Genomic DNA, 27,541 nt, shown 5'->3' with positions numbered 1-27,541 from the left:
CACGGTAAGTCAGGATATGAGGCCTGTGCCGCAGCCCCGGTCGGGATTTGAGGCCTGTATCGCAGGCTCCATCAGGATTTCAGGCCTGTGTCGCATTTTCCGTCAGGGTATGGCTCAATCAGGATGTGATAGCTGCAAAAATAAGAAAGGAATGGTTTGCGTTTGGAAATTGCCTTCTGTGACTACTGGAGACAGCCAATGAAGTTGTGTCCTTCATGCACCATCGCTGTTGTGATGCAAACACGGGGGGGGGGAGGTGGGGGCAACCACGTCGCACACAGAACAATCCCGCAAACAGCAATCTGAATTGCCAAAAGGTCTAGTTATTCTTTCTTGAGTGTTGGTGGTTTTGAGGGGTAAATATTGGACCTCAGGATAACGGGGAGAGCTCTCCATCTCCCCCACCACCACAATCACCCCAGGGAAGGGAGCGAGGAATCTCCCCCTCGATGGGCGGAAAATGAAATGCCTGAGTGTGACTCACCATGTGGTTGAAGGTTGGCGTCTCTACGGGCAGGCTGTCCCGTTGATTGAGGTGTGCAAAGGGCTTGGCGGCGCCCCACGATTCCAGGTAGCGGGTCATGCGTACGGAGGCCCGGATCTTTGCGCTGTCGCTGGGGTCAAGCGCTAGGGTCGCCTCGAGGTAATGTTCTTCGGCCTGCAGAGGGAGGGAGGAAGAATGAAAACAGCACAATGGAGCGTTAACACCTTTTGACACCCTGCCGCCAGGATGCGTGTCCGTCCGGGTTGTCCTGGCGACGGGTGCCATCTTGGATTTTGCCCGCCATCTTGGGTTGTCACCGGACTCTCTCAAAGTTAGGAATGGAGACCAAAGGGCTTCCTCCCTCGACCCCCACCTCCTCCCTTGACCCCCCCCACCTCCTCCCTCGACCCCCACCTTTTCCCTCGAGCCTCACCTCCCCCACTTCCTGAGATCATGAGAACATGAGAATTAGGAATGGGAATATATGCCGTTTGGGCCCCTGGAGCCTGCTGTGATCGTGGCTGATCCGACTGTGGGCCTCAACTCCACTTTCCCACCTGTCTCCCTCCTCCATAACCCTCGTCGATCAGCACTCTCTCCGGCTCGGGCCTTGAATATATTCAGTGACCCGCAGCCTCCGCTGCTTCTCTGGGGGAGAGGATTCCACAGACTGACCTCCCTCTGAGAGAAGAAATTCCTCCTCATGCCCGTCCTCAATGGGAGACGCCCTCGTTTTTAAACTGAGAACCCCACCCGTTCTAGATTCCCCCCCACGAGGAAACATCCTCCCAGCATGCACCCTGTCAACCCCCCCTCAGAATCTGATCCGTTTCAACAAGATCTCCTCTCATTCTTTCTAGATTGTACCTCACTTCCCGCCACCCCATGAACCTATTACCTCCGTATCCTACAATCCATTGTGTTTCCGCTGATTGACCCTTGACCCTATTCACTCGTTCCGATTCCATGAAAAAAACAGGGAAACAGGGCAAATAACCAGTCTGAACTGCCCCCCCCCCACCCCCCACCCCCCCCACCCCACTCCGGATTGGACCCTGATCCCTGACTTCTCCCTTTCCGTTGGGAACCCCTGTTGGGATCCGTCGCCACTAGGCCTCAGGCTTGAGGCCCTCCTCCCAAGGCTGCCTCAGCATTTTCCCTCCCTTCCCGCGCATTTTATCCCCTTAATTTGTTGAGTTGATGCGGCCGTCGCTGGCCAAGGCCCCAGCACCTGTCGTCCATCCCTAATTGCCCTTTGATGCGCAATCAATTACACTCAAGACGAAGTGATTCCATAACTGAAGGCTTTAATCTGCTAGAACTCTTTCCCCAGCAGCTTCGGTACAGAAAGTGAAGGCTGCTGGGACGGCACCGGTTCTTATACTCCGCCTCTCAGGGCGGAGCTATGTACAACAGCCAATGGTAGACACCTGGGTCTAACCAATGGTCATCCACCTCTTAGTTACCGCAAAACCTGGTACTACCACACCTCTGTGCAGGCTCACTTGGCTGTTTCAGAGAAGTGGGGGCGGGGGAAGTTAAGTGTTGTGCGTGTTGGAGGGTGGTCACTTTAGAATTATATAGAATGACATATAATCCCTACAGTGCAGAAGGAGGCCATTCGGCCCATTGAGTCTGCACCGGCCCTCCGAAAGAGCACCATAACAGGCCCACTCCCCCACCCTATTCCTGTAACCTAACCTGCACATCTTTGGACACTAAGGGCAATTTATCACGGCCAATCCACCTAACCCGCACATCTTTGGACTGTGGGAGGAAACTGGAGCACCCGGAGGAAACCCACGCACACACGGGGAGGATGTGCAGACTCCACACAGACAGTGACCCAAGCCGGAATCGAACCCGGTTTCCTGGCGCTGTGAGGCAGCAGTGCTAACCACTGTGCCGCCGATAAGATCATCGACAAGACCATGACTGAACTCCACATTCCTATCTGCCCTCTTCTCTCCACCCCCCCCCAATAACCCTCTTTGCCCTTGTCAATCAAAAATCTGTGATTGGGGTGACATGTACCTTTTAAGGGGGCATATCGTGAAACATGAAAACAAGCGTGGCAGCAGTGCTAAACCACAGTGGATCCGTGCCACCCTGACATCACATGTAGGCTACACCGGGCAAGGACAGTGAATTGCCTTTCCCTAAAGGGGGATATTAGTGAACCAGATGGTTTTTTTTTCAACAACAATCTGTCAGGGTCATCATTACTGGGATTAGCGCCATATGTTTCAGATTTCTTCATTCGCATTTAAATTCCACCAGTTGCCATTGGTGGGATTTGAACCCGTGACCCCTCCCCCACAGAGCATTAGCAGGGGGCTTCTGGATTACTGGTCCAGTGATGTTACCGCTGCGCCATCTCCCCGTATCTCGCTCGTCTTCCTCGGTGTCACTCACCCTGGGATCAATGACCAGGTATGTGGTGACTTGGTGCTCCTTCAGGTAAGGATCCCTCAGGTGCCCGCTGCCCTCTTGCACCTGGTATGCCTCATCCAGGTGGCGAAGGGTGGCATCCGTGATGTGCACACGCCTGCCAAAATAAAAGGTGGGGAGGGTCATAGAAAGGGTCACCGCAGGGAGAGAGTTCCAGAACATTGCCCGTACGCCAACTCTGAACACAACAGGAGCGGGCGAATGGGACAGAAAAAGGGAGAAAAGGGAGGGAGAGAGTGAGAGAGAAAGATAGAGGGAGGGAGGGAGAGAGAGAGAGAGAGACAGACATAGACAGGGATGGAGAGAGAGAGACAGGGATAGACAGAGAGAGAGGAGAGAAAGACAGGGAGAGAGAGAGACAGGGAAAGAGAGACAGAGCCAGGGAGAGAGAGAGAGAGACAGAGAGGGAGGGAGGGAGAGAGAGAGAGACAGAGAGGGAAGGAGAGAGAGAGAGACGGAGGGAGAGAGGTAGAGGGAGCGAAGGGAGGGAGAGAGGGAGACAGACAGGGATAGAGAGGGAGAGAGGGAAAGGGAGGGAGAGGGAGAGAGAGACAGGGAGAGAGACATGGAAAGAGAGAGAGACAGACAGAGGGAGAGGGAGAGACAGAGAGAGGGAGGGAGAAAGAGAGGGAAGGAGAGAGAGACAGAGGAAGAATGGTAGAGGGAGTGAGAGAGGGGGAGAGAGAGACAGAGGGAGACAGGGATAGAGAGGGAGAGAGAGGAAAAGAGACGGAAAGGGAGGAAGAGGGCAGGGCAGGGAGAGAGAGAGGGTGAAGCGGACAGAGGTCAGAGAGAGGCAGAGAGAGGGAGGGGAGAGAGAGAGAGCGGGAGAGAGACAGTGAGAAGGAGGGATAAAGAGTGAGGCAGAGAATGGCGGATAAAGGGGGAGAGAGAAGCAAGAGATGGAGAGAGAGACAGAGAGATGGAATAAAACAGAGCGAGAGAGACAGAGCGAGGGAGAGAAGGGGTGATGCACAATCAATAACTCTCGAGGCGAAGGGGAGTCATCTAATAGGCTTTAATCAGCTAGAACTGTACCCAGCAGCGATGATACAGAAAGTGAAGGCTGCTGGGAAGGCAGTGGTTCTTATACCCCGCCTCTCAGGGCGGGGCTATGTACATTATCCAATGTAGACCCCTCGGTCTAGCCAATGGTCATTTACCTCTCAGGTACTGCAATACCTGGTGTTACCACAAGGGGCGAGGCCGAGAGAGAGGGAGAGAGGCAGAGAGAGGGATAGAGACAGAGAGGGAGAGGGAAGAGACAGATAGAGAAGGAACGAGAGAGAGAGAGAGGGAGCGGGAGAGACAGGGAGACAATGATGTAGTCAGGGATGGACAGAAAGAGAGAAAACTGATGGAAACTTACCCAGGTACACCACCAGCCTCCATGTGATTGGCCAGTGTGACATCATGTGACCAGACATCGTACTGCCATTTTTGAAGCCCAATGACCCCACACAGGACATTCCCCGAATGAACCCCGACTCGCATGTTGATATCGACCCCTGTGGCCTCACGGAGTTTGCTGCACAGTGGGGAGAGAGAGAGGGAGATAGAGAAGGAGATCAATCACACGGTGAACAGCTCATAGCTCCATCCAGGGAGGGATGACCTTTCACCCGACCTTCTGACCCATAACCCCAACCCAGCATCCAACACATAGAGAGAGATGGACAACCTCTCAACTCAACTGTCTGACCCATGACCCCAAACCGGTCCCCACCAAAGTGAGAAAGGTGGCCTTTAGCCCCCTATCACCTCCCCCCTCCCAGTAGCAGGCTGGGCCAGATTGGAAGCCCCAGTTTTCCAGATCAAAAGGTCACAGTGTCTGACCCCCCAACCCATCTCGCGTAACAATCTCCTCCCAGACAGGAGTGACCTTTCACCCTCCCCCTTCCCCTTGCCCCGGCGACAGAAGACGAACGTGACCCTCCGGCTGCGCAGAGCTTGACGGTGTGACTCACTTAATGGCTTGACACATGTCGAGGCCCATTTTGACACAGCTCCTGGCGTGTGTGGGGAGAGACACCGGTAGGCCGGAGACACAGTAGTAGCAGTCACCCAGGATCTTAATTCTCATACACTCGTTTTCCTGAAGCAGACAGAGACAGAGAAGGAACAGGGAATAAATGGTGAGAGGGTGTTGACTCAACATGCTGCCGAACAACTTTGGGTGGGAGTCCCAGGCGTTTGACCCAGCGGCATTGACGGAACAGGTTCCAAGTCAGGACGGTGAGTGTGGCCTTGCAGGGGAACTTCCAAGTGTGTGCGCTTCTCCCCCGCCCCATCCCCCCCGCTCTTGACAGTGTACAAAGCGGTGTAACCGGCTCGATGGGCCGAACAGTCAACTCCAGCGCTCCTGCATCTTACAAAATGGTGCCCGTTCCAAAATGGCCACCTAGTTTTTTTCCCCTGCTGTTTTGCGTGCCCCTGAACCTATCTGCTGGGATGGTTGGGCAAGGGGGGGGAGGGGTGGGGGGGGGGGGAGGGAGAGGGCATGGCTTCCAACCCCTGCCAGCTACACTGGTAGCATCACCTGCCTGCGCCAACATTCCCGTACGGGCCCAGGGAGTGAACGGTTTTGCCGGGCGGCACCCCATGTGGAGGTGGGGGGAGGGGAGAGAGGGCGGTGCCCAGGCCCAACCACAGTCCACCTCGCCATCCTGCCCACCGAGCTGTCCCCTGGCTGATTGACACCCCCCCCCACCCTCGGACTGCGGGTGGATTGTTGGGGGGGGGGGAGGGGGGGGGGCAATGTTGGTTTGGTTGGAGTTTGGGATCTTACTGTGCCAAGTCTAGGTCCGAGGGGATGTTAACAGGGATGCTAGGGATGTTAACAGAGCAGCCACTTCCTTCATCCCCATTTGTTTGATTTGCCCCTTGCTCGTATGTATCTCGACTGGAAGTTCCCCCCCCCCCCCACACCCTCACCAACGCGACACTCAGGGTGTCTGAGAAGGGGGAGGGATCAGGAACCATGCCCGTGATCGATCAACCCAGCCCCTCACCTTGGCAATCTGGTCGAATTTGCCGAAGAGCTCATTCAGCATCAGGACCAATTCCTTGGGGGAGCACTCACTGGCCAGGCGGGTAAAGCCGACAATGTCCGCGTAGAGGATGCTGCGGGAGACACGGCGAGCGAAAGTTTCAGTCTGACAGATTTCACAGCCTGGTCAGTGCCTCAATCTCCAACTATCCCACCGACTCCTCGAATCCCTCAATCCCACCATTTTCCTCAAATCCCTCAATCCCACCATCTTCCCAAATCCCTAAATCCCACCATCTTCCTCGAATCCCTCAATCCCACCATTTTCCCAAATCCCTCAATCCCACCAGCTTCCCAAATCCCTCAATTCCACCATCTCCACAAATCTCTCAATCCCACCATTTTCCCAAATCCCTCAATCCCACCATTTTCCCAAATCCCTCAATCCCACTGTCTCTCTAAATCCCTCAATCCCACCATGTCCCCAAATCCCTCAATCCCACCATTTTCCCAAATCCCTCAATCCCACCATCTCCCCAAATCCCTCAATCCCACCATCTTCCCAAATCCCTCAATCCCACCATTTTCCCAAATCCCTCAATCCCACTGTCTCTCCAAATCCCTCAATCCCACCATGTCCCCAAATCCCTCAATCCCACCATCTCCCCAAATCCCTCAATCCCACCATCTCCCCAAATCTCTCAATCCCACCATGTTCCCAAATCCCTCAATCCCACCATTTTCCCAAATCCCTCAATCCCACCATTTTCACAAATCCCTCAATCCCACCATCTCCCCAAATCCCTCAATCCCACCATCTCCTCGAATCCCTCAATCCCACGGTCTCTTCAAATCCCTCAATTTCACCGTCTCCCCAAATCCCTCAATCCCACCATCTCCTCGAATCCCTCAATCCCACCATCTCCTCGAATCCCTCAATCCCACCATCTCCTCGAATCCCTCAATCCCACTGTCTCTTCAAATCTCTCAATCCCACCATCTTCCCAAATCCCTCAATCCCACGTTCTTCCCAAATCCCTCAATCCCACCATTTTCCCAAATCCCTCAATCCCACCATTTTCCCAAATCCCTCAATCCCACTGTCTCTCCAAATCCCTCATCCCACCATTTTCCCAAATCACTCAGTCCCACCATCTCCCCAAATCCCTCAATCCCACCATCTCCCCAATTCCCTCGATCCCACCATTTTCCCAAATTCCTCAATCTCACTGTCTCTCCAAATCCCTCAATCTCCACCATCTCCCCAAATCCCTCAATCCTATCATCTCCCCGAATCCCTCAATCCCACCATCTCCTCGAATCCCTCAATCCCACCATCTCCTCGAATCCCTCAATCCCACCATCTCCTCGAATCCCTCAATCCCACTGTCTCTTCAAGTCTCTCAATCCCACCATCTCCCCAAATCCCTCAATCTCCACCATCTCCCCAAATCCCTCAATCCCACCCTCTCCTCGAATCTTCAATCCCACCATCTCCTCGAATCCCTCAATCCCACTGTTTCTTCAAATCTCTCAATCCCACCATCTCCCCAAATCCCTCAATCCCACCATCTCCTCGAATCCCTCAATCCCACTGTTTCTTCAAATCTCTCAATCCCACCATCTCCCCAAATCCCTCAATCCCACCATCTCCCCAAATCCCTCAATCCTACCATCTCCTCGAATCCCTCAATCCCACCATTTTCCCAAATCCCTCAATCCCACCATCTTCCCAAATCCCTCAATCCCACCATCTCCCCAAATCTCTCAATCCCACCATGTTCCCAAATCCCTCAATCCCACCATTTTCCCAAATCCCTCAATCCCACCATTTTCACAAATCCCTCAATCCCACCATCTCCCCAAATCCCTCAATCCCACCATCTCCTCGAATCCCTCAATCCCACCATCTCCTCGAATCCCTCAATCCCACCATCTCCTCGAATCCCTCAATCCCACTGTCTCTTCAAATCTCTCAATCCCACCATCTTCCCAAATCCCTCAATCCCACCATCTTCCCAAATCCCTCAATCCCACCATTTTCCCAAATCCCTCAATCCCACCATTTTCCCAAATCCCTCAATCCCACTGTCTCTCCAAATCCCTCATCCCACCATTTTCCCAAATCACTCAGTCCCACCATCTCCCCAAATCCCTCAATCCCACCATCTCCCCAATTCCCTCGATCCCACCATTTTCCCAAATTCCTCAATCTCACTGTCTCTCCAAATCCCTCAATCTCCACCATCTCCCCAAATCCCTCAATCCTATCATCTCCCCGAATCCCTCAATCCCACCATCTCCTCGAATCCCTCAATCCCACCATCTCCTCGAATCCCTCAATCCCACCATCTCCTCGAATCCCTCAATCCCACTGTCTCTTCAAGTCTCTCAATCCCACCATCTCCCCAAATCCCTCAATCCCACCATCTCCTCGAATCCCTCAATCCCACCATCTCCTCGAATCCCTCAATCCCACTGTTTCTTCAAATCTCTCAATCCCACCATCTCCCCAAATCCCTCAATCCCACCATCTCCCCAAATCCCTCAATCCTACCATCTCCTCGAATCCCTCAATCCCACCATCTCCTCGAATCCCTCAATCCCACCATCTCCTCGAATCCCTCAATCCCACTGTTTCTTCAAATCTCTCAATCCCACCATCTCCCCAAATCCCTCAATCCTACCATCTCCTCGAATCCCTCAATCCCACCATCTCCTCGAATCCCTCAATCCTACCATCTCCTCGAATCCCTCAATCCCACCATCTCCTCGAATCCCTCAATCCTACCATCTCCTCGAATCCCTCAATCCCACCATCTTCCCAAATCCCTCAATCCCACTGTCTCTTCATATCCCTCAATCCCACCATCTCCCTGAATCCCTCAATCCCACCATTTTCCGCCATTCCCCTAGCCTCCCCGTCTACCGTTACGCCTCCACCCCCCCAGTCAGTGCGCGGACGGCCTGTCTGAATTACCTCACATCCTTGTGATGTTTGACATACAGGTTGTGGAAGTTGGTGCTGTTCTCCACCTGCGGCTGCCCATCCTTCGGGCCTGTCAGCCTCTCGATGATCTCGGCCTTCATCTCCAAGGCGATGTAGAGGGGCAGCACCGAGAGAAGCAGGTGGTCCTAAACCGGGCGGGGGTGAAACAGGCCGTTAACTACCCTGTGATTCCTTTGCCTCACCGACCTACACTGGCCCCCCCCCATCCTCCGACGCCGCCATTTTAGAATTCCCATCCTTGTTTTCCAATTCCCTCCATGGTTTTTGCCACCCTCCCTACCTCTGGAATCTCCTCCAGCCCCCACGGTCCTCCAAGATCTTCGTGCTCCTCCAATTCCGCCCCTCTCACACACCGCGGTGGTTAGCACTACTGCCTTACAGCGCCAGGTTCTCGGATTCAATTCTGGGTCTTGGGTGACTGTCGGTGCGGAGTCTGCACGTTCGCCCCGTGTCTGCGTGGGTTTCCTCCGGGTGCTCCGGTTTCATTAGGCCATTGGCCTTCAGCTGCCGAGACCTCCTGAGCTCAAAACATCTCCCTGCCTTTCTCTCTCTACCTCTCAATCTCTCCTCCTTTAAGACTCTCCCCTTTGATTGAGTTTTTGGTCATCCTTATGAGTCTCGCTGTCGTCCTTTGCTCCAGAATCTCCCCTGTGAACTGCCCGCAGATGTTTTGCGACGTTGAGCCCTCTGCATAAACATAGATGGTTTTGTTTACACTCTCCCAGAGGGTGAAAGGTCAGCGTCTGACCCACTGACCCCCACCCAACCCTCCCATCAGCGAGAGAGAGAGGGCATCTTCATCCCCAACCTCACCACCCCCCCCTCCCCCCCCCCTCCGCCGCCCGCCGCCACCCCAACCCTTTTGCCGACATGGACTGGTTTCTGACCCCCAAGGTCGCCAGGGGGTGAAAGGTCAGTGCCAGGCCGTCCCCAATTTGAGAGAGAGAGTAAAGAGACCTTCGCCCCAACCTCTTCCCGCACCACCTCCCACCCCTCCCAACTTTGACCTGCGCAGGGCCGATTTTGACCCCAAACACTCCATAAAGAACATAAGGACTAGGAGCAGGGGTAGGCCATTCAACCCCCTCCAGCCCACTCCGCCATTCAATACGATCACGGCTGATCGCCACTAGGCCTCAACTCCACTTTCCTGCCCGTTCTCCATAACCCTTCAACCCATTGCTCATTAACAATCTGTCCCAACACCGCCTTAAAGTTTACTCAATGTCCCAGAATCCACTGCACTCTGGGTAGAGAATTCCACAGATTCACAACCCTTTGGGGGAAGTCATTCCTCCTCATTTCTATTTTAAGTCTGCCACAACCCCTGGCCACTTCCGGCCTAGCGACCGGATAATCCCGACCAAGGTCAATGGAGTTCTCAATTGTACGTGGCCCAGCCGTGGCGTCCTTGCCTACGGGCGGGGCAGGAGAATTCCGCCCAAATAAATCTGCCACCACCCTTAGCCTGAAACGATGTCCACTCGTTCCATAATATTCCAACAGGGGGAAACCTTCTGCTCTATGTCTATCCTGTCAATGCCCTCATCATCTTATATGAGGGGGGCATTCTCCCCCTACCCCGGCGGGGTGGGGCCGTAACGGCGCCGAGGAGAGGCGTCAACCACTGCGGCGTCGGGCCGCCCGGAAGGTGCGGAATCCTCCGCACCTTCAGGTGCTAGGTCGGCGCCAGCGGGCTAGGCGCCGCGCGATTTAACCGGTGCCGAAGGGCCTCCTGCCGGCCGGCGTGAGTTGGGCGCATGCTCGGTGAGCGCCAGCGTGTACTGGCGTTTTCCCAGTGCATGCGCAGGGGGGTGTTCTTCTCTGCGGCGGCCATGACGGACCATTACATCTGCCGGTGCGGAGAGAAAGAGTGCCCCCACGGCACAGGCCCGCCTGCGGATCAGTAGGCCCCGATCGCGGGCCAGGCCAGCCACCACCCTGCCCCCGCCCCATCCCGGGGCCAGATCCCCCCGCGCCACCACCCCCGAGGACTCCGCAGACCGCCCGCCAGAGCCAGGTCCCCGCCGGCAACGGACCTGCTTTTGATTTACGCCGGGCGGGAACTGGCCCGAAAAACGGGCGGGCCACTATCGGCCCAATCGCGGAGCGGGAGAATCGCCGGGGGGGGGGGGGGGGGCCTCTGCCAACGGCTTCCCCGAACCGGACGCCAAACGCGATTCCCGCCCCCCCGCCGAAAAAGCTCCCCGCCGCCACCCCTGGCGATTCTCCGGCCTGGCGGGGGTTCGGAGAATCCCGCCCAAGGTCTCCTCTCATTCGTCTGAACTCCAGCAAGTATAAGGCCTAAACTGCTCAATCTCTCCTCATAAGACAAGTCCTTCATCCCTGGAATTAATCTAGTGAACCTTCTCTGAACCTCCTCTAATATATCCACATCTCTCCTCTAATAAGGGGACCAATCTGTACACAATACTCCAGGTGTGGCCTCACCAATGCCTTGTACAATTACAGCAACGCTTCCCTACTTTTATACTCTATTTCCTTTGGCTATAAACGCCAAAATTCTATTTGCCTTTCCTTATTACCCTGCTGCATCTGCATACTAACTTCTCTGGAATTCATGCACAATGACACCCAGATCTCTCTGCACCAAAGCATTTTGAGGTTTGAAGCGAAGGTGGCACAGAGGGAATAGGAATGACCCTGGTAATTATAGGCCAGTTAGTCTTACTTCGGTGGTCGGGAAGATAATGGAAAAGGTCCTGAAGGATAGGATTTATGACCATTTGGAAAGATGCAGCTTAATCCGGGATAGACAACGCGGATTGTGTGAAGGTCTTGCCTCACAAATTTGATTGAATTCTTCGAGGAGGTTACTAAGTGTGTAGATGAAGGTAGAGCAGTTGATGTTGTACACATGGATTTTTAGTAAGGTGTTTGATGAGGATCCCCATGGCCGGCTCATGAAGAAAGTAAGGAGGTGTGTGGGATAGAGGGAAAATTTGGCCAATTGGATAAGTAACCTGGCTATCACATAGAAGACAGAGGGTGGTGGTGGATGGAAAATTCTCAGGCTGGAGACCAGTTACCAGCGGTGTACTACAGGGATCAGTGCCTGGGTCCTCTGCTATTTTGTGATTTTTATCAATGACTTGGAGGAGGGGGGCTGAGAGGGTGGGTCAGTAAATTTGCTGATGACACCAAGATTGGTGGAGTAGTGGATGAGGTGGAGGGCTGTTGTAGGCTGCAAAGAGACATTGATAGGATGCAGAGCTGGGCCGAAAAATGGCAGATGGAGTTTAACCCTGATAAGTGCGAGGTGATACATTTTGGTAGAAAAAATTTGAATGCGGATTACAGGGTCAACGGCAGGGTTCTGAGGAATGTGGAGGAACAGAGAGATCTTGGGGTTCATGTCCACAGATCTCTGAAGGTTGCCACTCAAGTGGATAGAGCCGTGAAGAAGGCTTATAGTGTGTTAGCGTTTATTAACAGGGGGCTTGAGTTTTAAGAGCCGCAGGGGTTATGCTGCAACTATACATGACCCTGGTGAGACCACATTTGGAGTATTGTGTGCAGTTCTGGTCACCTCCTTATAGGAAGGATGTGGAAGCATTGGAAAGGGTGCAAAGGAGATTTACCAGGATGCTGTCCTGGTTTGGAGGATAGGTCTTATGAGGAAAGGTTGAGGGAGCTAGGGCTTTTCTCATTGGAGCGGAGGAGGATGAGAGGCGACTTAATAGAGGTTTATAAGATGATGAGGGGATAGATAGAGTGGACGTTCAGAGACTATTTCCCTCGGATGCGATGTAGCTGTGACAAGGGGGCATAACTATAAGGTTCAGGGTGGGGAGATATAGGAGGGATGTCCGAGGTAGGTTCTTTACTCAGAGAGTGGTTAGGGTGTGGAATGGACTGCCTGCTGTGATAGTGGAGTCGGACACTTTAGGAACTTTCAAGCGGTTATTGGATAGGCACATGGAACACACACCAGAATGACAGGGAGTGGGATAGCTTGATCTTGGTTTCGGACAATGCTCGGCACAACATCGAGGGCCGAAGGGCCTGTTCTGTGCTGTACTGTTCTATGTTTCTATAGAGATTAGCATTGCTGCCTCACAGCGCCAGGGAACAGAATTCAATTCCCACCGAATCAAAGCGGCTTTGGATAGGTACATGGATTACAGTAGAATGCTGGGGTGTAGATTGATTTGTTCTCAATCTAGGACAAAAGTTCGGCACAACATCGTGGGCCGAAGGGCCCTGTTCTGTGCTGTATTTTCTGTGTTCTATGTTCCCACCTTGGGTGACTGCCTGTGTGGAGTTTGGCACATTCTCTCCCGTGTGTGCGTGGGTTTCCTCCGGGTGCTCCGGGTTTCCTCCCACAGTCCAAAGGTGTACAGGTTAGGGTGGATTGGCCGCGATCAATTACCCCTTAGTGTCCAAACAGAGATAGGGCAGGGGGATTGGGCCGAGGAAGGGGGCTCTTTTGAAAGTTGGGCTGGATTCTCCGATCGCGAGACAGAGTGTCCGTGCCGTCGTGAATGCCGTCGCGTTTCACCATGGCATGAAACGGGCGCGGGCAGTAGCGATCTTGTCCCCCACAGAGGGCCAGCACGGCTCCGGAGAGGTTCACGCCGCTCCAGCCTCACTTCCTGGCGCTCACTGGGGGCGGCGCCAACCCGCGCGTGCACGATGGATTTACAGAACGCGCCGGCCCCAACGCAACATGGCCCGGGGGTTCTGGGGCCGGATGTGCAACAAAGTAGGCCCGGGGGGGGGGGGGGGGGGGGGGGGTGGGGGGAGGCCGGCCCGCCGATCGGTGGGCCCCGATCGCGGGCCAGACCCCATCGGATACCCCCCCCCCGGGGTAGAGCTCCCAGCCCTAGCTGCCGATGTGGCCCGGAGCTTTGCCGGGTCCGTGGCCGCGGATGTACACGGCGGCGGCCTGCAGCAGCCGCGCTGTGCTTCATGGCGGACCCAGCCCGCAAAAATAGTCCCCCCGCTTCAGCCTGGCACGCGCACCCCGGACCGCCGCCCCCCCCTCCCCCCAGTGCCCCAGCCCCAATTAAGGCCCCCGCTGCCCAGGGATCGGCCCTCCCCCGACCGTGGCGCCGGACTGAGTCCGTAGCTGCAACGCTGAGTTCTGGACGGGAAAGACCATGAGAGACCCCACGCCGTCGGGAACTCGGCCGGTCGGAGGCGGAGCACGGCGGGGCGGGGTCTCAGCCAACGTTCGGAGGCCGTGGATAGGGTGCCAGGTGTACTCCGAGAGTACGGCGCTTTCCAGGGGAAGGGGAGCATCGCGAAAGCGGCGCCGCCCCCGATTTCGGCGCCATCGGGGATTCTCCGCCCCGTCGCCAAACGCGATTCCGGCGTCGGGGATCGGAGAATCCAGCCCGTTGTGTTTTTTTCCCTCCGACCAAAATCGATGACCTCACACCTATCCACGTTAAACTCCACCTGCCGCATTTTGGCCCACTCGCCAAACCTCTGTATATCCATTTGTAAGGTTCTTATTTCCTCAGTGCAACTTACTGTCCCACCTATTTTAGTCTGCTTGACTGCACCCCCAATGGAAGAGAGAGTTAGAGGGAGGAGACCTTCACCCGCCCCCCCCCCCCCCCCCCCAACCACACACAACCCCCCTCCTCCTCACCCTGTCTCTGCTTGCATGATGGGAGCTGACTTTGACCCCAAGGTCGCCGGAGGGTGAAAAGGTCAATGCTTGGCCACCGCCCCAACCCACACCAATCAGGCCTCGGGCCTTGCCCCGCCGACGGACCAACCTGCTGCTTTTTCTCCGACTCGAGCTTCGTGTGGGATTTGATGCAGTTCAGAGTGTCCTTGAAGGTTTTCTGCAGGGCGCGGTCCATCAGGTGCTTGTGGTACGCCCCGACCAGGTTACCGCAAATAAAGACCACCGCGTTGGCCAATAGCTGCGGGCGGGAATCGAGACAGAGAGAGGAGCGGTTTTAGTCAAATAATAGCAAAAAATACCGCAGGTACTGGAACCGGAAACAGAAAAAGCTGGAATAACTCAGCAGTTTAAAAAAAATAATTTTAGAGTACCCAATTATTTTTTCTCCAATTACGGGGCAATTTCACGTGGCCAATCCACCTACCCTGCACAACTTTGGGTTGTGGGGGTGAAACCCACACAGACACAGGGAGAATGTGCAAACTCCACACGGACAGTGACCCGGGGCCGGGATTCGAACCCGGGTCCTCAGCGCCGCAGTCCCAGTGCTAACCACCGCGCCACATGTCGCCCTTGAGAGAAACAGAGTTAACATTCCGAGGCCGTATCTCTGTTCCTCAGCTGGAAAGAGTCACGTGACGATGGAGGGGAAAACGCCGAATTGCGCATGGGCAACCTGCGGTTTTTGAAAATGGGTGTTCGCACATTCTCCCCGTGTCTGCGTGGGTTTCGCCCCACAACCCAAAGATGTGCAGGGGTAGGTGGATTGGCCACGCTAAATTGCCCCTTAATTGGAAAAAAAAATGAATTGGGTAATCTAAAATTTTGAAAAAAAGAAAATGGACATACAAGTCAAGATGGCAGAGGATGTGAATTCAGATTCCGGGTAAGAACAGGAAAAGCATGGTAGCCATACCGGAACTAACTGCCATCTCCTGTGGAGATAATGGGAGTCGATTGCCACCTCGGCTGGATTGATATCCCTGTGAGCAACATCCGAGGCCAGGCTTCTCACCCTTCCGGGATTGTACAAAGACCGGGATTTAAGTGCTGGGGGTGGTGGTGGTGAGGGGGGGGGGGGGGGGGGTAAGGGGTTGGTGTCAGCGTGTGGGACATAGGGCAAAAAGACAGCAGCGGACCCCTGCAAACGTTTTTTTGTTGTTGCAGGTAACTCTTTTTAAAGTCCTCGCCCTTTTCTGTCTCGAACCCCTCCAGAACCTCGCAGCCTTCCCATCTCCAGAATCTCCGATCTCTCTGAGCTCCTCCAATCCCAGAGTGGGGGAGGGGAGTCTTGGGGAGGGGAGCAGAGAATGCGGGGGGGCAATGGGAGAGTGGGGGGAGGGAGGGGAGTGAGGAGATAGGAGAGTGTGGCTGAGGGGAGGTGGGAAGGGGAGAACGTGGGTGAGGGGAGATGGGGAGAGACGGGAGAGTGGGGGAGGGGAGAGTGCAGGGAGAGGAGGAGGTGGGGAGAGTGTGGGGGCAGGGGAAAGTGTGGGGGAAGGTTTGTGTGTGGGGGGAGCAGAGAGTGTGAGGGAGTGGAGAGTGAGGAGAGCAGAGGGGAGAGTAGGGGTGGGGGAGAGTCGGGGTAGGGGAGAGTGGGGGAGGGGGAGAGTGGGCGAGGTAGGAGTGGTGGAAGGGGGGAGTGTGGTGTAGGGGAGAGTGTTGGAGGGGAGAGTGTTGGAGGGGAGAGTTTGGTGTAGGGGAGAGTGAGCGAAGGGAGAGTGGGCAAGGGAGAGTGGTGGACGGGAGAGTGGTGGAGGGGAGAGTGGGGGAAGGGGAAGGGGAGAGTGGTGGAAGGGACAATGTGGTGTAGGGGAGAGTGGGGGAGGGGAAGGAGAGTGTGGTGTAGGGGAGAGTGTGGTGTAGGGGAGAGTGTGGTGTAGGGGAGAGTGTGGTGTAGGGGAGAGTGTGGTGTAGGGGGGAGTGTTGGAGGGGAGTGTGCTGGAGGGGAGAGTGTGGTGTAGGGGAGAGTGGGGGAAGGGGAAGGGGAGAGTGGTGGAGGGGAGAGTGTGGTGTAGGGGAGAGTGGGGGGAGGGAAAGTAGAGAGTGGTGGAGGGGAGAGTGTGGTGTAGGGGAGAGTGGGGGAGGGGAAGGAGAGAGTGGTGGAGGGGAGAGTGTGGTGTAGGGGAGAGTGGGGGAGGGGAAGGAGAGAGTGGTGGAGGGGAGAGTGTGGTGGAGGGGAGAGTGTGGTGGAGGGGAGAGTGGTGGAGGGGAGTGTGGTGGAGGGGAGAGTGTGGTGTAGGGGAGAGTGGGGGAGGGGAAGTAGAGAGTGGTGGAGGGGAGAGTGTGGTGGAGGGGAGAGTGTGGTGCAGGGGAGAGTGGGGGAGGGGAAGGAGAGTGTGGTGGAGGGGAGAGTGTGGTGGAGGGGAGAGTGTGGTGCAGGGGAGAGTGGGGGAGGGGAAGGAGAGAGTGATGGAGGGGAGAGTGGGGGGAGGGGAAGGGGAGAGTGGTGGAGGGGAGAGTGGTGGAGGGGAGAGTGGGGGAGGGGAGAGTGGGGGAGGGGAAGGGGAGAGTGGTGGAGGGGAGAGTGGGGGAAGGGACAATGTGGTGTAGGGGAGAGTGGGGGGAGGGGAGAGTGTGGTGGAGGGGAGAGTGGGGGAGGGGAAGGAGAGAGTGGTGGAGGGGAGGGTGTGGTGGAGGGGAGAGTGGGGGAGGGGAAGGAGAGAGTGGTGGAGGGGAGAGTGTGGTGGAGGGGAGAGTGGGGGAAGGGACAATGTGGTGTAGGGGAGAGTGGGGGGAGGGGAGAGTGTGGTGGAGGGGAGAGTGGGGGAGGGGAAGGAGAGAGTGGTGGAGGGGAGGGTGTGGTGGAGGGGAGAGTGGGGGAGGGGAAGGAGAGAGTGGTGGAGGGGAGAGTGTGGTGGAGGGGAGAGTGGGGGGAGGGGAAGGGGAGAGTGTTGGAGGGGAGAGTGGGGGGAGGGGAGAGTGTGGTGTAGGGGAGAGTGGGGGGGAGAGGAAGGAGAGAGTGGTGGAGGGGAGAGTGGGGGAAGGGACAATGTGGTGTAGTAGAGAGTGGGGGAGGGGAAGGAGAGAGTGGTGGAGGGGAGAGTGTGGTGGAGGGGAGAGTGTGGTGGAGGGGAGAGTGTGGTGGAGGGGAGAGTGGGGGAAGGGACAATGTGGTGTAGTAGAGAGTGGGGGAGGGGAAGGAGAGAGTGGTGGAGGGGAGAGTGGGGAGGGGAAGAGTAGAGTGGTGGAGGGGAGATTGTGGTGGAGTGGAGAGTGGGGGGAGGGGAAGGAGAGAATGGTGGAGGGGAGAGTGGGGAGGGGAAGAGTAGAGTGGTGGAGGTGAGATTGTGGTGGAGTGGAGAGTGGGGGGAGGGGAAGGAGAGAATGGTGGGGGGGAGGAGATTGTGTGGGGGGAGGGGCGTCGGGGGAGTGGAGAGTGGGCGGGTGGAAGTGAGAGTGGGGCGGGGAGGGGGCGATGGGGGTGAGCTCCCTGGTGTTCTGGGCGGCCTAATATTCAATTTGCCAACCAACAAGAATACAAAAAAGGCACTGCTGATGTGTTGATGGGTGCGCTGCTGCTTCTGAGATCTTGCTGTGTGCAAGATGGCCGCCATCTTGCCGACAACATGTCCACGTCGACTGACTGCTTCCAGTGGTACTTCTTCGATCATGGGGCACTTTGGGTAGGTCTTCAGGTGGGAAAAGGGGAACATGCCCTCCGCACACCTCCCTCGATCCCTTCATCCCACACGCACCCACGCTCACACACTGTCTCTCGCATGTACCTGGTGAGGCAGTAGCTCCGGCGGGCGTTCTGACAGCGAGAGGTAAACGCTCAGGGACACAATGTGTGACACCGAGGAGAGGAGGCTGGCGAGGATGGCATCCCTCATACAAAGCGGCAACATGGTGTACGCAATGAAGGTGATGAACAGGAAGAAGGAAACCTGTAGGAAGGAGTGAGTAGATGTTAAAAGAATGTGACACAGTCTCCCGTGGGGCGGGTACAGCACGGAGTTAGATACCGAGTAAAGCTCCCTCGACACTGTCCCCATCAAACACTCCCAGGACAGGTACAGCACGGGGTTAGATACAGAGTAAAGCTCCCTCTACACTGTCCCCATCAAACACTCCCAGGACAGGTACAGCACGGGGTTAGATACAGAGTAAAGCTCCCTCTACACTGTCCCCATCAAACACTCCCAGGACAGGTACAACACGGGGTTAGATACAGAGTAAAGCTCCCTCTGCACTGTCCCCATCAAACACTCCCTGGACAGGTACGGCACGGGGTTAGATACCGAGTAAAGCTCCCTCTGCACTGTCCCCACCAAACACTCCCAGGACAGGTACAGCACAGGGTTAGATACGGAGTAAAGCTCCCTCTACACTGTCCCCATCAAACACTCCCAGGACAGGTACAGCTCGGGGTTAGATACAGAGTAAAGCTCCCTCTGCACTGTCCCCATCAAACACTCCCAGGACAGGTACAGCACGGGGTTAGATACAGAGTAAAGCTCCCTCTACACTGTCCGCATCAAACACTCCCAGGACAGGTACAGCACGGGGTTAGATACAGAGTAAAGCTCCCTCTACACTGTCCCCATCAAACACTCCCAGGACAGGGACAGCACGGGGTTAGATACAGAGTAAAGCTCCCTCTACGCTCACCCCATCAAACACTCCCAGGACAGGGACAGCACGGGGTTAGATACAGAGTAAAGCTCCCTCTACACTGTCCCCATCAAACACTCCCAGGACAGATACAGCACGGGGTTAGATACAGAGTAAAGCTCCCTCTACACAGTCCCCATCAAACACTCCCAGGACAGGGACAGCACGGGGTTAGATACAGAGTAAAGCTCCCTCTACACTGTCCCCATCAAACACTCCCAGGACAGATACAGCACGGGGTTCGATACAGAGTAAAGCTCCCTCTACACTGTCCCCATCAAACACTCCCAGGACAGGTAGTGTGTATAGCACAGTGAATCACCGCCAGTATTGTATAAGTGATCCTTTGTTCGTCGGTCCTGGAACCACTGACTGTCTTTTTGACAATCCCAGAATATGTGCAGCTGCACAGATCTGATGTCCAAGGGTTGGACCTGCTCCAGGTCCCGCTAGTCGGAGCTGTGACTTGATCCTGTTGGCCGGCAATGAACAACAAACCTGTGCTGGCTTTGCAGCAAGTTGCACCTTGCTGTGCTATTCCGACATTTGTACCTTGTTAAGGGAACCAGTTTGTTTCAGGGTCCTGACTGCACCCCTCACAGGTTGTGTATCTGGCCCTGCACACAGCAGTCGAATGCACGGCAATGCTATCTCGTGGGGGTCACATTACAATGGAGATGGGCGTGAAAGTGAGAGGAAGAGATCGAGAGCAATAGAGGATAGGATTGGAGCAGCGGGGTGGCACGGTGGTTAGCACTGCTGCCTCACAGCGCCAAGGACCCGGGTTCTATTCCGGCCTTGGGTGACTGTGTGGAGTTTGCACGTTCTCCCCGTGTCTGCGTGGGTTTCCTCTGGGTTGCTCCTGATGTGTTCAGTAAGTTGGTTCAACGTTGACTGGAACTGGATGCTGTGAAACTAGAAACAGGCTTCTGAAACAGGAGTGTACCAACACTGTTTTTCATAGAATTTACAGTGCAGAAGGAGGCCATTCGGCCCATTGAGTCTGCACCGGCTCTTGGAAAGAGCACCTTACCCAAGCCCACACCACCACCCTATCCCCATAACCCAGTAACCCCATTCAACCAACACTGAGGGCAATTTTGGACACTAAGGGCAATTTAGCATGGCCAATCCACCTAACCTGCACATCTTTGGACTGTGGGAGGAAACCGGAGCACCCGGAGGAAACCCACGCACACACGGGGAGGATGTGCAGACTCCACACAGACAGTGACCCAGCCGGGAATCGAACCTGGGACCCTGGAGCTGTAGAGCAATTGTGCTAACCACTGTGCTACCGTGCTGAACATCCTGATTGTTGTGGGGTTACAGGGATAGGAAGGGGGTTGGGCCTCGGTAGGGTGCTCTCTCAGAGGGTCGGTGCAGACTCGATGGGCCGAATATTAGGGATTTTATGATTTTGTGATAGTCAGCATTATGGAGAAAGGTACAGACTTAAAGTGAGAGAGAGGGAGGGTCAAGGATGGATTGGGATAGAGATTGTGAAAGCGAGAGCAAGGACAGAGCGAGATAGAGAGTGATGGAGGGAGACAAGTACTGAGGAAGGAAGCGGACTCGGGGGAGAGTCAGAGTGGTCTGAGGGAAAGAGAGAGCAAGGGGGATAGAGAGGGAGGTAGAGGCAGGGGCAGGTCGAGAAACAGTGAGAGGCAGAAAGAGGGTGAAAGAGAGAGATCCAGCAGAGGGCAGTAGAGCGGAGCTGCTGATTGGCTGTTGCGGGGGAAATTTGCATACGCTGTTGTGCTCACCCTAACTTGAAGGTGTACCTGAGCAAGAGACCCTAGCTGTTCAAGTGAAGACAAGCATCCAGCAGAGGGCAGTAGAGCGGAACTGCTGATTGGCTGTTGTAGTGGAAATTTGCATACGCCGTTGTGCTCACCCTAACTTGAAGGTGTACATAAGCAAGAGACCCTAGCTGTTCAAGTGAAGACAACCATCCAGCAGAGGGCAGTAGAGTGGAGATGCTGATTGGCTGTTGCGGGGAAATTTGCATATGCCGTTGTGCTCACCCTAACTTGAAGGTGCACCTGAGCAAGAGACCCTAGCTGTTCAAGTGAAGACAAGCATCCAGCAGAGGGCAGTAGAGCGGAGATGCTGATTGGCTGTTGCGGGGGAAATTTGCATACGCCGTTGTGCTCATCCTAACTTGAAGGTGGTTTGTGGAGGAACCCTAAACACCTCTTCAGTGTTTCCCTCCCTATCCCCATCTCTAACCCACCCAAAAAACAACCGCTGTAAAGATCAAGAGGAAGACTCGAGGGCAGGGAGAAGTAGAAAGAAGTTGAATCGTGATGTCACGGCCTGCAGGTAAGGGATTGGCTGGTGACTGGTAAGTAGTTTTTCTTTTATTTTCCCTCAGGTGTTATTGTGCGGGGCGCAGAGGTTGCTGAGTGGGGAGTGAATAATTGGTAAGCTCTTTCTTTCTTTTTCTTTTTTTATCTAGAGGGGATGGCAGGGAAGGTAGTGCAATGTTCCTCCTGCAGAATGTTTGAGGTGAGGGACGCCATCAGTGTCCCTGCTGATTTCATCTGTGGGAAGTGCAACCATCTCCAGCTCCTCAGAAACCGCGTTAGGGAACTGGAGCTGGATGAACTTTGGATCATTCGGGAGGCAGAGGTGGCCATAGATAGAAGCTTCAGGGATGTAGTTACTCCGAAGAATAAAGATAGATGGGTGACGGTGAGAGGGGCTGGGAGGAAGCAGTCAGTACAGGGATCCCCTGTGGTCGTTCCCCTTAGTAACAAGTATACCGCTTTGGATTCTGTTGGGGGGGGGGGGGACTTACCAGGGGTAAGCCATGGGGTACAGATCTCTGGCACAAAGTCTGTCCCTGTTGCTCAGAAGGGAAGGGGGGAGAGCATTAGTCATTGGAGACTCCATAGTTAGGGGATAGATAGGAGATTCTGTGGGAACGAGAGAGACTCGCGGTTGGTGTGTTGCCTCCCAGGTGCCAGGGTGCGTGATGTCTCAGATCATGTTTTCGGGATCCTTAAGGGGGAGGGGGAGCAGCCCCAAGTCATGGTCCACATAGGTACCAACGACATAGGTAGGAAAAGGGATAGGGATGTAAGGCATGAATTCAGGGAGCTAGGGTGGAAACTTAGATCGAGGACAAACAGAGTTATTATCTCTGGGTTGTTACCCGTGCCACGTGCTAGTGAGACGAGGAATAGGGAGAGAGAGGAGTTGAACACGTGGCTACAGGGATGGTGCAGGAGGGAGGGTTTCAGATTTCTGGATAATTGGAGCTCATTCTGGGGTCGGTGGGACCTCTACAAATGGGATGGTCTACACCTGGACCAGAGGGGTACCAATATCCTGGGGGGGGAAATTTGCTAATGCTCTTCGGGAGGGTTTAAACTAGTTCAGCAGGGGATTGGGACCCTGAATTGTAGCTCCAGTATACAGGAAGTTGAGAGTAGTGAGGTCATGAGTAAGGTTTCAAAGTTGCAGGAGTGTACCGGCAGGCAGGAAGGTGGTTTAAAGTGTGTCTTCTTCAATGCCAGGAGCAACCGGAATAAGGTGGGTGAACTTGTGGCATGGGTTGGTACCTGGGACTTCGATGTTGTGGCCATTTCGGAGACATGGATAGAGCAGGGACAGGAATGGTTGTTGCAGGTTCCGGGGTTTAGATATTTCAGTAAGCTCAGGAAAGGTGGTAAAAGAGGGGAAGGGGTGGCATTGTTAGTCAAGGAAAGTATTATAGTGGCAGAAAGGACGTTTAATGGGGACTCGTCTACTGAGGTAGTATGGGCTGAGGTTAGAAACAGGAAAGGAGAGGTCACCCTTTTAGGGGTTTTCTATAAGTTCCAGAGATGTAGAGGAAAGGATTACAAAGATGATTCTGGATAGGAGCGAAAGCAACAGGGTAGTTGTTATGGGGGACTTTAACTTTCCAAATATTGACTGGAAACGCAATAGTTTGAGTACTTTAGATGGGTTTCTTTTTGTCCAATGTGTGCAGGAGGGTTTCCTGACATAGTATGTAGATAGGCCAACGAGAGGCGAGGCCATATTGGATTTGGTACTGGGTAATGAACCAGGACAGGTGTTAGATTTGGAGGTAGGTGAGCACTTTGGTGATAGTGACCACAATTCGATTACGTTTACTTTAGTGATGGAAAGGGATAGGTATATACCGCAGGGCAAGAGTTATATCTGGGGGAAAGGCAATTATGATGCGATGAGGCAAGACTGAGGATGCATCGGATGGAGAGGAAAACTGCAGGGGATGGACACAATGGAAATGTGGAGCTTGTTCAAGGAACAGCTACTGCGTGTCCTTGATAAGTATGTACCTGTCAGGCAGGGAGGAAGTGGTCGAGCAAGGGAACCGTGGTTTACTAAAGCAGTCGAAACACTTGTCAAGAGGAAGAAGGAGGCTTATGTAAAGATGAGACATGAAGGTTCAGTTAGGGCGCTCGAGAGTTACAAGTTAGCTAGGAAGGACCTAAAGAGAGAGCTAAGAAGAGCCAGGAGGGGACATGAGAAGTCTTTGGCAGGTAGGATCAAGGATAACCCTAAAGCTTTCTATAGATATGTCAGGAATAAACGAATGATTAGGGTAAGAGTAGGGCCAGTCAAGGACAGTAGTGGGAAGTTGTGCTTGGAGCTAAATGAATATTTTTCGTCAGTATTCACACAGGAAAAAGACAAGGTTGTTGAGAAGAATACTGAGATTCAGGCTACTAGACTAGAAGGGCCTGAGGTTCATAAGGAGGAGGTGTTAGCAATTCTGGAAAGTGTGAAAATAGATAAGTCCCCTGGGCCGAATGGGATTCATCCTAAGATTCTCTGGGAAGTTAGGGAGCAGATTGCTGAGCCTTTGGCTTTGATCTTTAAGTTATCTTTGTCTACAGGAATAGTGCCAGAAGACTGGAGGATAGCAAATGTTGTCCCCTTGTTCAAGAAGGGGAGCAGAGACAACCCCGGTAACTATCGACCAGTGAGCCTTACTTCTGTTGTGGGCAAAATCTTGGAAAGGTTTATAAGAGATAGGATGTATAATCATCTGGAAAGGAATAATTTGATTAGAGATAGTCAACACGGTTTTGTGAAGGGTAGGTCGTGCCTCACAAACCTTATAGAGTTCTTTGGGAAGGTGACCAAACAGGTGGACGAGGGTAAAGCAGTTGATGTGGTGTATATGGATTTCAGTAAAGCGTTTGATAAGGTTCCCCACGGTAGTCTACTGCAGAAAATACGGAGGCATGGGATTCAGGGTGATTTAGCAGTTTGGATCAGAAATTGGCTAGATGGAAGAAGACGGTGGAAGAAGAAGACTAGATGGTGGTTGATGGGAAATGTTCAGACTGGAGTCCAGTTACTAGTGGTGTACCGCAAGGGTCTGTTTTGGGGCCACTGCTGTTTGTCATTTTTATAAATGACCTGCAGGAGGGCGTAGAAGGATGGGTGAGTAAATTTGCAGATGACAGTCAGGTCGGTGGAGTTTTGGACAGTGCGGACGGATGTTACAAGTTACAGAGGGACATAGATAAGCTGCAGCGCTGGGCTGAGAGGTGGCAAATGAAGTTTAATGCAGAAAAGTGTGAGGTGATTCATTTTGGAAGGAATAACAGGAAGACTGAGTACTGGGCTAATGGTAAGATTCTTGGCAGTGTGGATGAGCAGAGAGATCTCGGTGTCCATGTACATAGATCCCTGAAAGTTGCCACCAGGTTGAGAGGGTTGTTAAGAAGGCGTATGGTGTGTTAGCTTTTATTGGGAGAGGGATTGAGTTGCGGAGCCATGAGGTCATGTTGCAGCTGTACAAAACTCTGGTGTGGCTGCATTTGGAGTATTGCGTGCAATTCTGGTCGCCGCATTATAGGAAGGATGTGGAAGCATTGGAAAGGGTGCAGAGGAGATTTACCAGAATGCTGCCTGGTATGGAGGGAAGATCTTATGAGGACTGAGGGACTTGAGGCTGTTTTCGTTAGAGAGAAGAAGGTTAAGAGGTGACTTCATTGAAGCATACAAGATGATCAGAGGATTGGATAGGGTGGAAAGTGAGAGCCTTTTTCCTCAGGTGGTGTCTAGCACGAGGGGACATAGCTTTAAATTGAGGGGAGATAGATATAGGACAGATGTCAGAGGTAGGTTCTTTACTCAGAGAGTAGTAAGGGCGTGGAATGCCCTACCTGCAACAGTAGTGGACTCGCCAACACTAAGGGCATCAAATGGTCATTGGATAGACATATGGACGAGAAGGGAATAGTATAGATGGGCTTTAGAGTGGTTTCACAGGTCGGCGCAACATCGAGGGCCGAAGGGCCTGTACTGCGCTGTAATGTTCTATGTTCTAAAGACACACACGCACAGTGAGAGACTGAGAGAGAGAGAGTGAGAGAGAGGGAGGGAGAAATCGAGAGAAAGAAAGAAAGAGACAAGGGCAGAGAGAGAAAGACGGAAAGAGGAAGAAAAGGAGACAGAGATAGAGGGAGGGACAGAGGGAGATGGAGAGAATGAAGCAGGGGCATAGAGAGAGAGGAAAATGTTGCAGATCAAGAGAGAGGGAGAGGAAGGAAACAAAGTGAAGGAGCGAGAAGAAGAGAAGGAGAGAGAGAGGATGGAGAAAAGATACGGATGACTGACAGAAAATGAGATAGAAAGAGAGATGCAGAGAGAAAATGAGATAAGGGGTGACAGAGATAAGACGAGGAGGCCATAAGATGTAGGACCAGAAATAGGCCATTCGGCCCATCGAGTCTGCTCCGCCCATTCGATGAGACTGTGACTGATCCGATGTGATAATCCTCAACTCCACATTCCCGCCTTCTCCCCATAAACCCTCGATTCCCTCACTGATTAAAAATCTGTCTGTCTCGGCCTTGAACATACTTAACGGCCCAGCCTCTACAGCTCCCTGCGGGAAAGAATTCCACACATTCACCCCCCTCCGAGAGGGGAAATTCCTCCTCATCTCTGTCTGAAATGGGGCGACCCCCTCACTCTGAGATTCTGCCCTCTGGTCCGAGACTCTCCCACAAGAGGAAACATCCTCTCAGCATCTCCCCTGTCGAGCCCCCGAGAATCCCCTCTATCTCAATAAGGTCGCCTCTCATTCTTCTAAACTCCAATGAGGACAGGCCCAACCTACTCAACCTCTCCTCGTAAGAAAATCCCTCCGAATGGAGGATCAACTGAGTGAACCTTCTCTGGTGTTCCACCAATGCCAAAACTGTTCACAGTATTGCAGGCGTGATCGTATGTATCAGAGAGAAATGTTTTGTGATGAATTTTGGAATTTCAGATATATGGTATATATAATTTTTCGCTTGGGGGGGGGGATGCAAATTCACCCCATTGCATTACATGTATTTGATGCGGTAAGGGTTAGAAATCTGGGTTAGTATGTGTATGACTGCTGCAGTAGTGTTTTTTAAAAGTCCTGGTGACAAGACCAGCAAACACTTTGGCTACAGAGGGGCAATTAAAGCATTGTAAACGTGAGATCATCATTCCTTCCAATCATGGATATTGTTTCCTTGAAGTTGGGCTCATGGTTCCCAGGGAAGTAGATAATTAGAGGCATTAGGCGGGATTCTCCGTTCCTGAGACCATGAGAGCCACCTTCCCAAAAGGGTCCCTCAGCAAGCACGTTTAGCCGTGTGTTTCCTGGCCCTCGCAGCGCCGTGAGGCGCGTGGCTTTTCAACGTGACTTGCTTTGAATACGGGGCCTAAATGGGGAACGTGCAACCGAGGCCGCACATCGCTCAGTTTATTACAATGCGGAGCTCCGCTTGCTGGAAGTTCCTGTCGTAGCGAGGGATCGATCTCCGAGGCCCACGAAAAAATCCCCCCCCCCACACCGAATGCAACATGGGAGTGACCCCAGGCCCCTCGTGCACTCCCAACACCACAGTGGGCAACCCTGGCCCGGTCATGCAAAACAAATGACAGCATGGCACCTTGGCAATGCCAGGTGCCTGGCAGTGTCATGGTACCAGGCTGGCACTGCCAGGGTACCCAGGTGGCATAAGTGGTGCCAGGGCACTACCCTGCCCAGAGGGCACGCAGCTGGAGGCCTCCGATCCCCCTGGAGACCCCCACGAGTGCCGTTCCGTCTGGACCTCGTTCGTGGGGCCCAGCACCGAACGGCGCTCGCCCGAAGTCCCCGAGGTGAAGGGGTTGGACCCCAAAGCCTCAGGTACCGCGGGAATCTGCACATTAGAGTAAGGCTTACTGCCTCGCTCTAATATGCAGATTAGCCAAAAGAAACGATCCCGCCCATTGTGGGTGGGATTTCCCTGGCAACGCCTCGCGAGACTGCGGCGCGAGCTGGGCAAATCCCGGGAGTGAGGTCTCCTG

General features: G+C 53.9%; 1 protein-coding gene across 1 annotated transcript in view; it reads right to left on the bottom strand.

The window, feature by feature from the left end:
* LOC140417937 (adenylate cyclase type 2-like) overlaps positions 1 to 27,541 on the bottom strand; it is a 70,160-nt gene that overhangs the window by 34,105 nt on the left and 8,514 nt on the right. Inside the window, exons 3-10 of the mRNA XM_072501370.1 lie at positions 18,325 to 18,486; positions 14,685 to 14,834; positions 8,905 to 9,059; positions 5,947 to 6,058; positions 4,903 to 5,030; positions 4,305 to 4,463; positions 2,900 to 3,032; positions 485 to 658 (exon numbers count right to left, since the gene is read on the bottom strand). Coding sequence (XP_072357471.1) covers positions 485 to 658; positions 2,900 to 3,032; positions 4,305 to 4,463; positions 4,903 to 5,030; positions 5,947 to 6,058; positions 8,905 to 9,059; positions 14,685 to 14,834; positions 18,325 to 18,486 — 1,173 coding nt within the window. The remainder of the gene's footprint in view (positions 1 to 484; positions 659 to 2,899; positions 3,033 to 4,304; positions 4,464 to 4,902; positions 5,031 to 5,946; positions 6,059 to 8,904; positions 9,060 to 14,684; positions 14,835 to 18,324; positions 18,487 to 27,541) is intronic.

This window comes from Scyliorhinus torazame, chromosome 5 (genome assembly GCF_047496885.1).
Source record: "Scyliorhinus torazame isolate Kashiwa2021f chromosome 5, sScyTor2.1, whole genome shotgun sequence".
Taxonomy (NCBI): Eukaryota; Metazoa; Chordata; class Chondrichthyes; order Carcharhiniformes; family Scyliorhinidae; genus Scyliorhinus; species Scyliorhinus torazame.
Note: the sequence above shows the minus strand (reverse complement) of the source record. Positions and strands in the feature narration are given on the sequence as shown.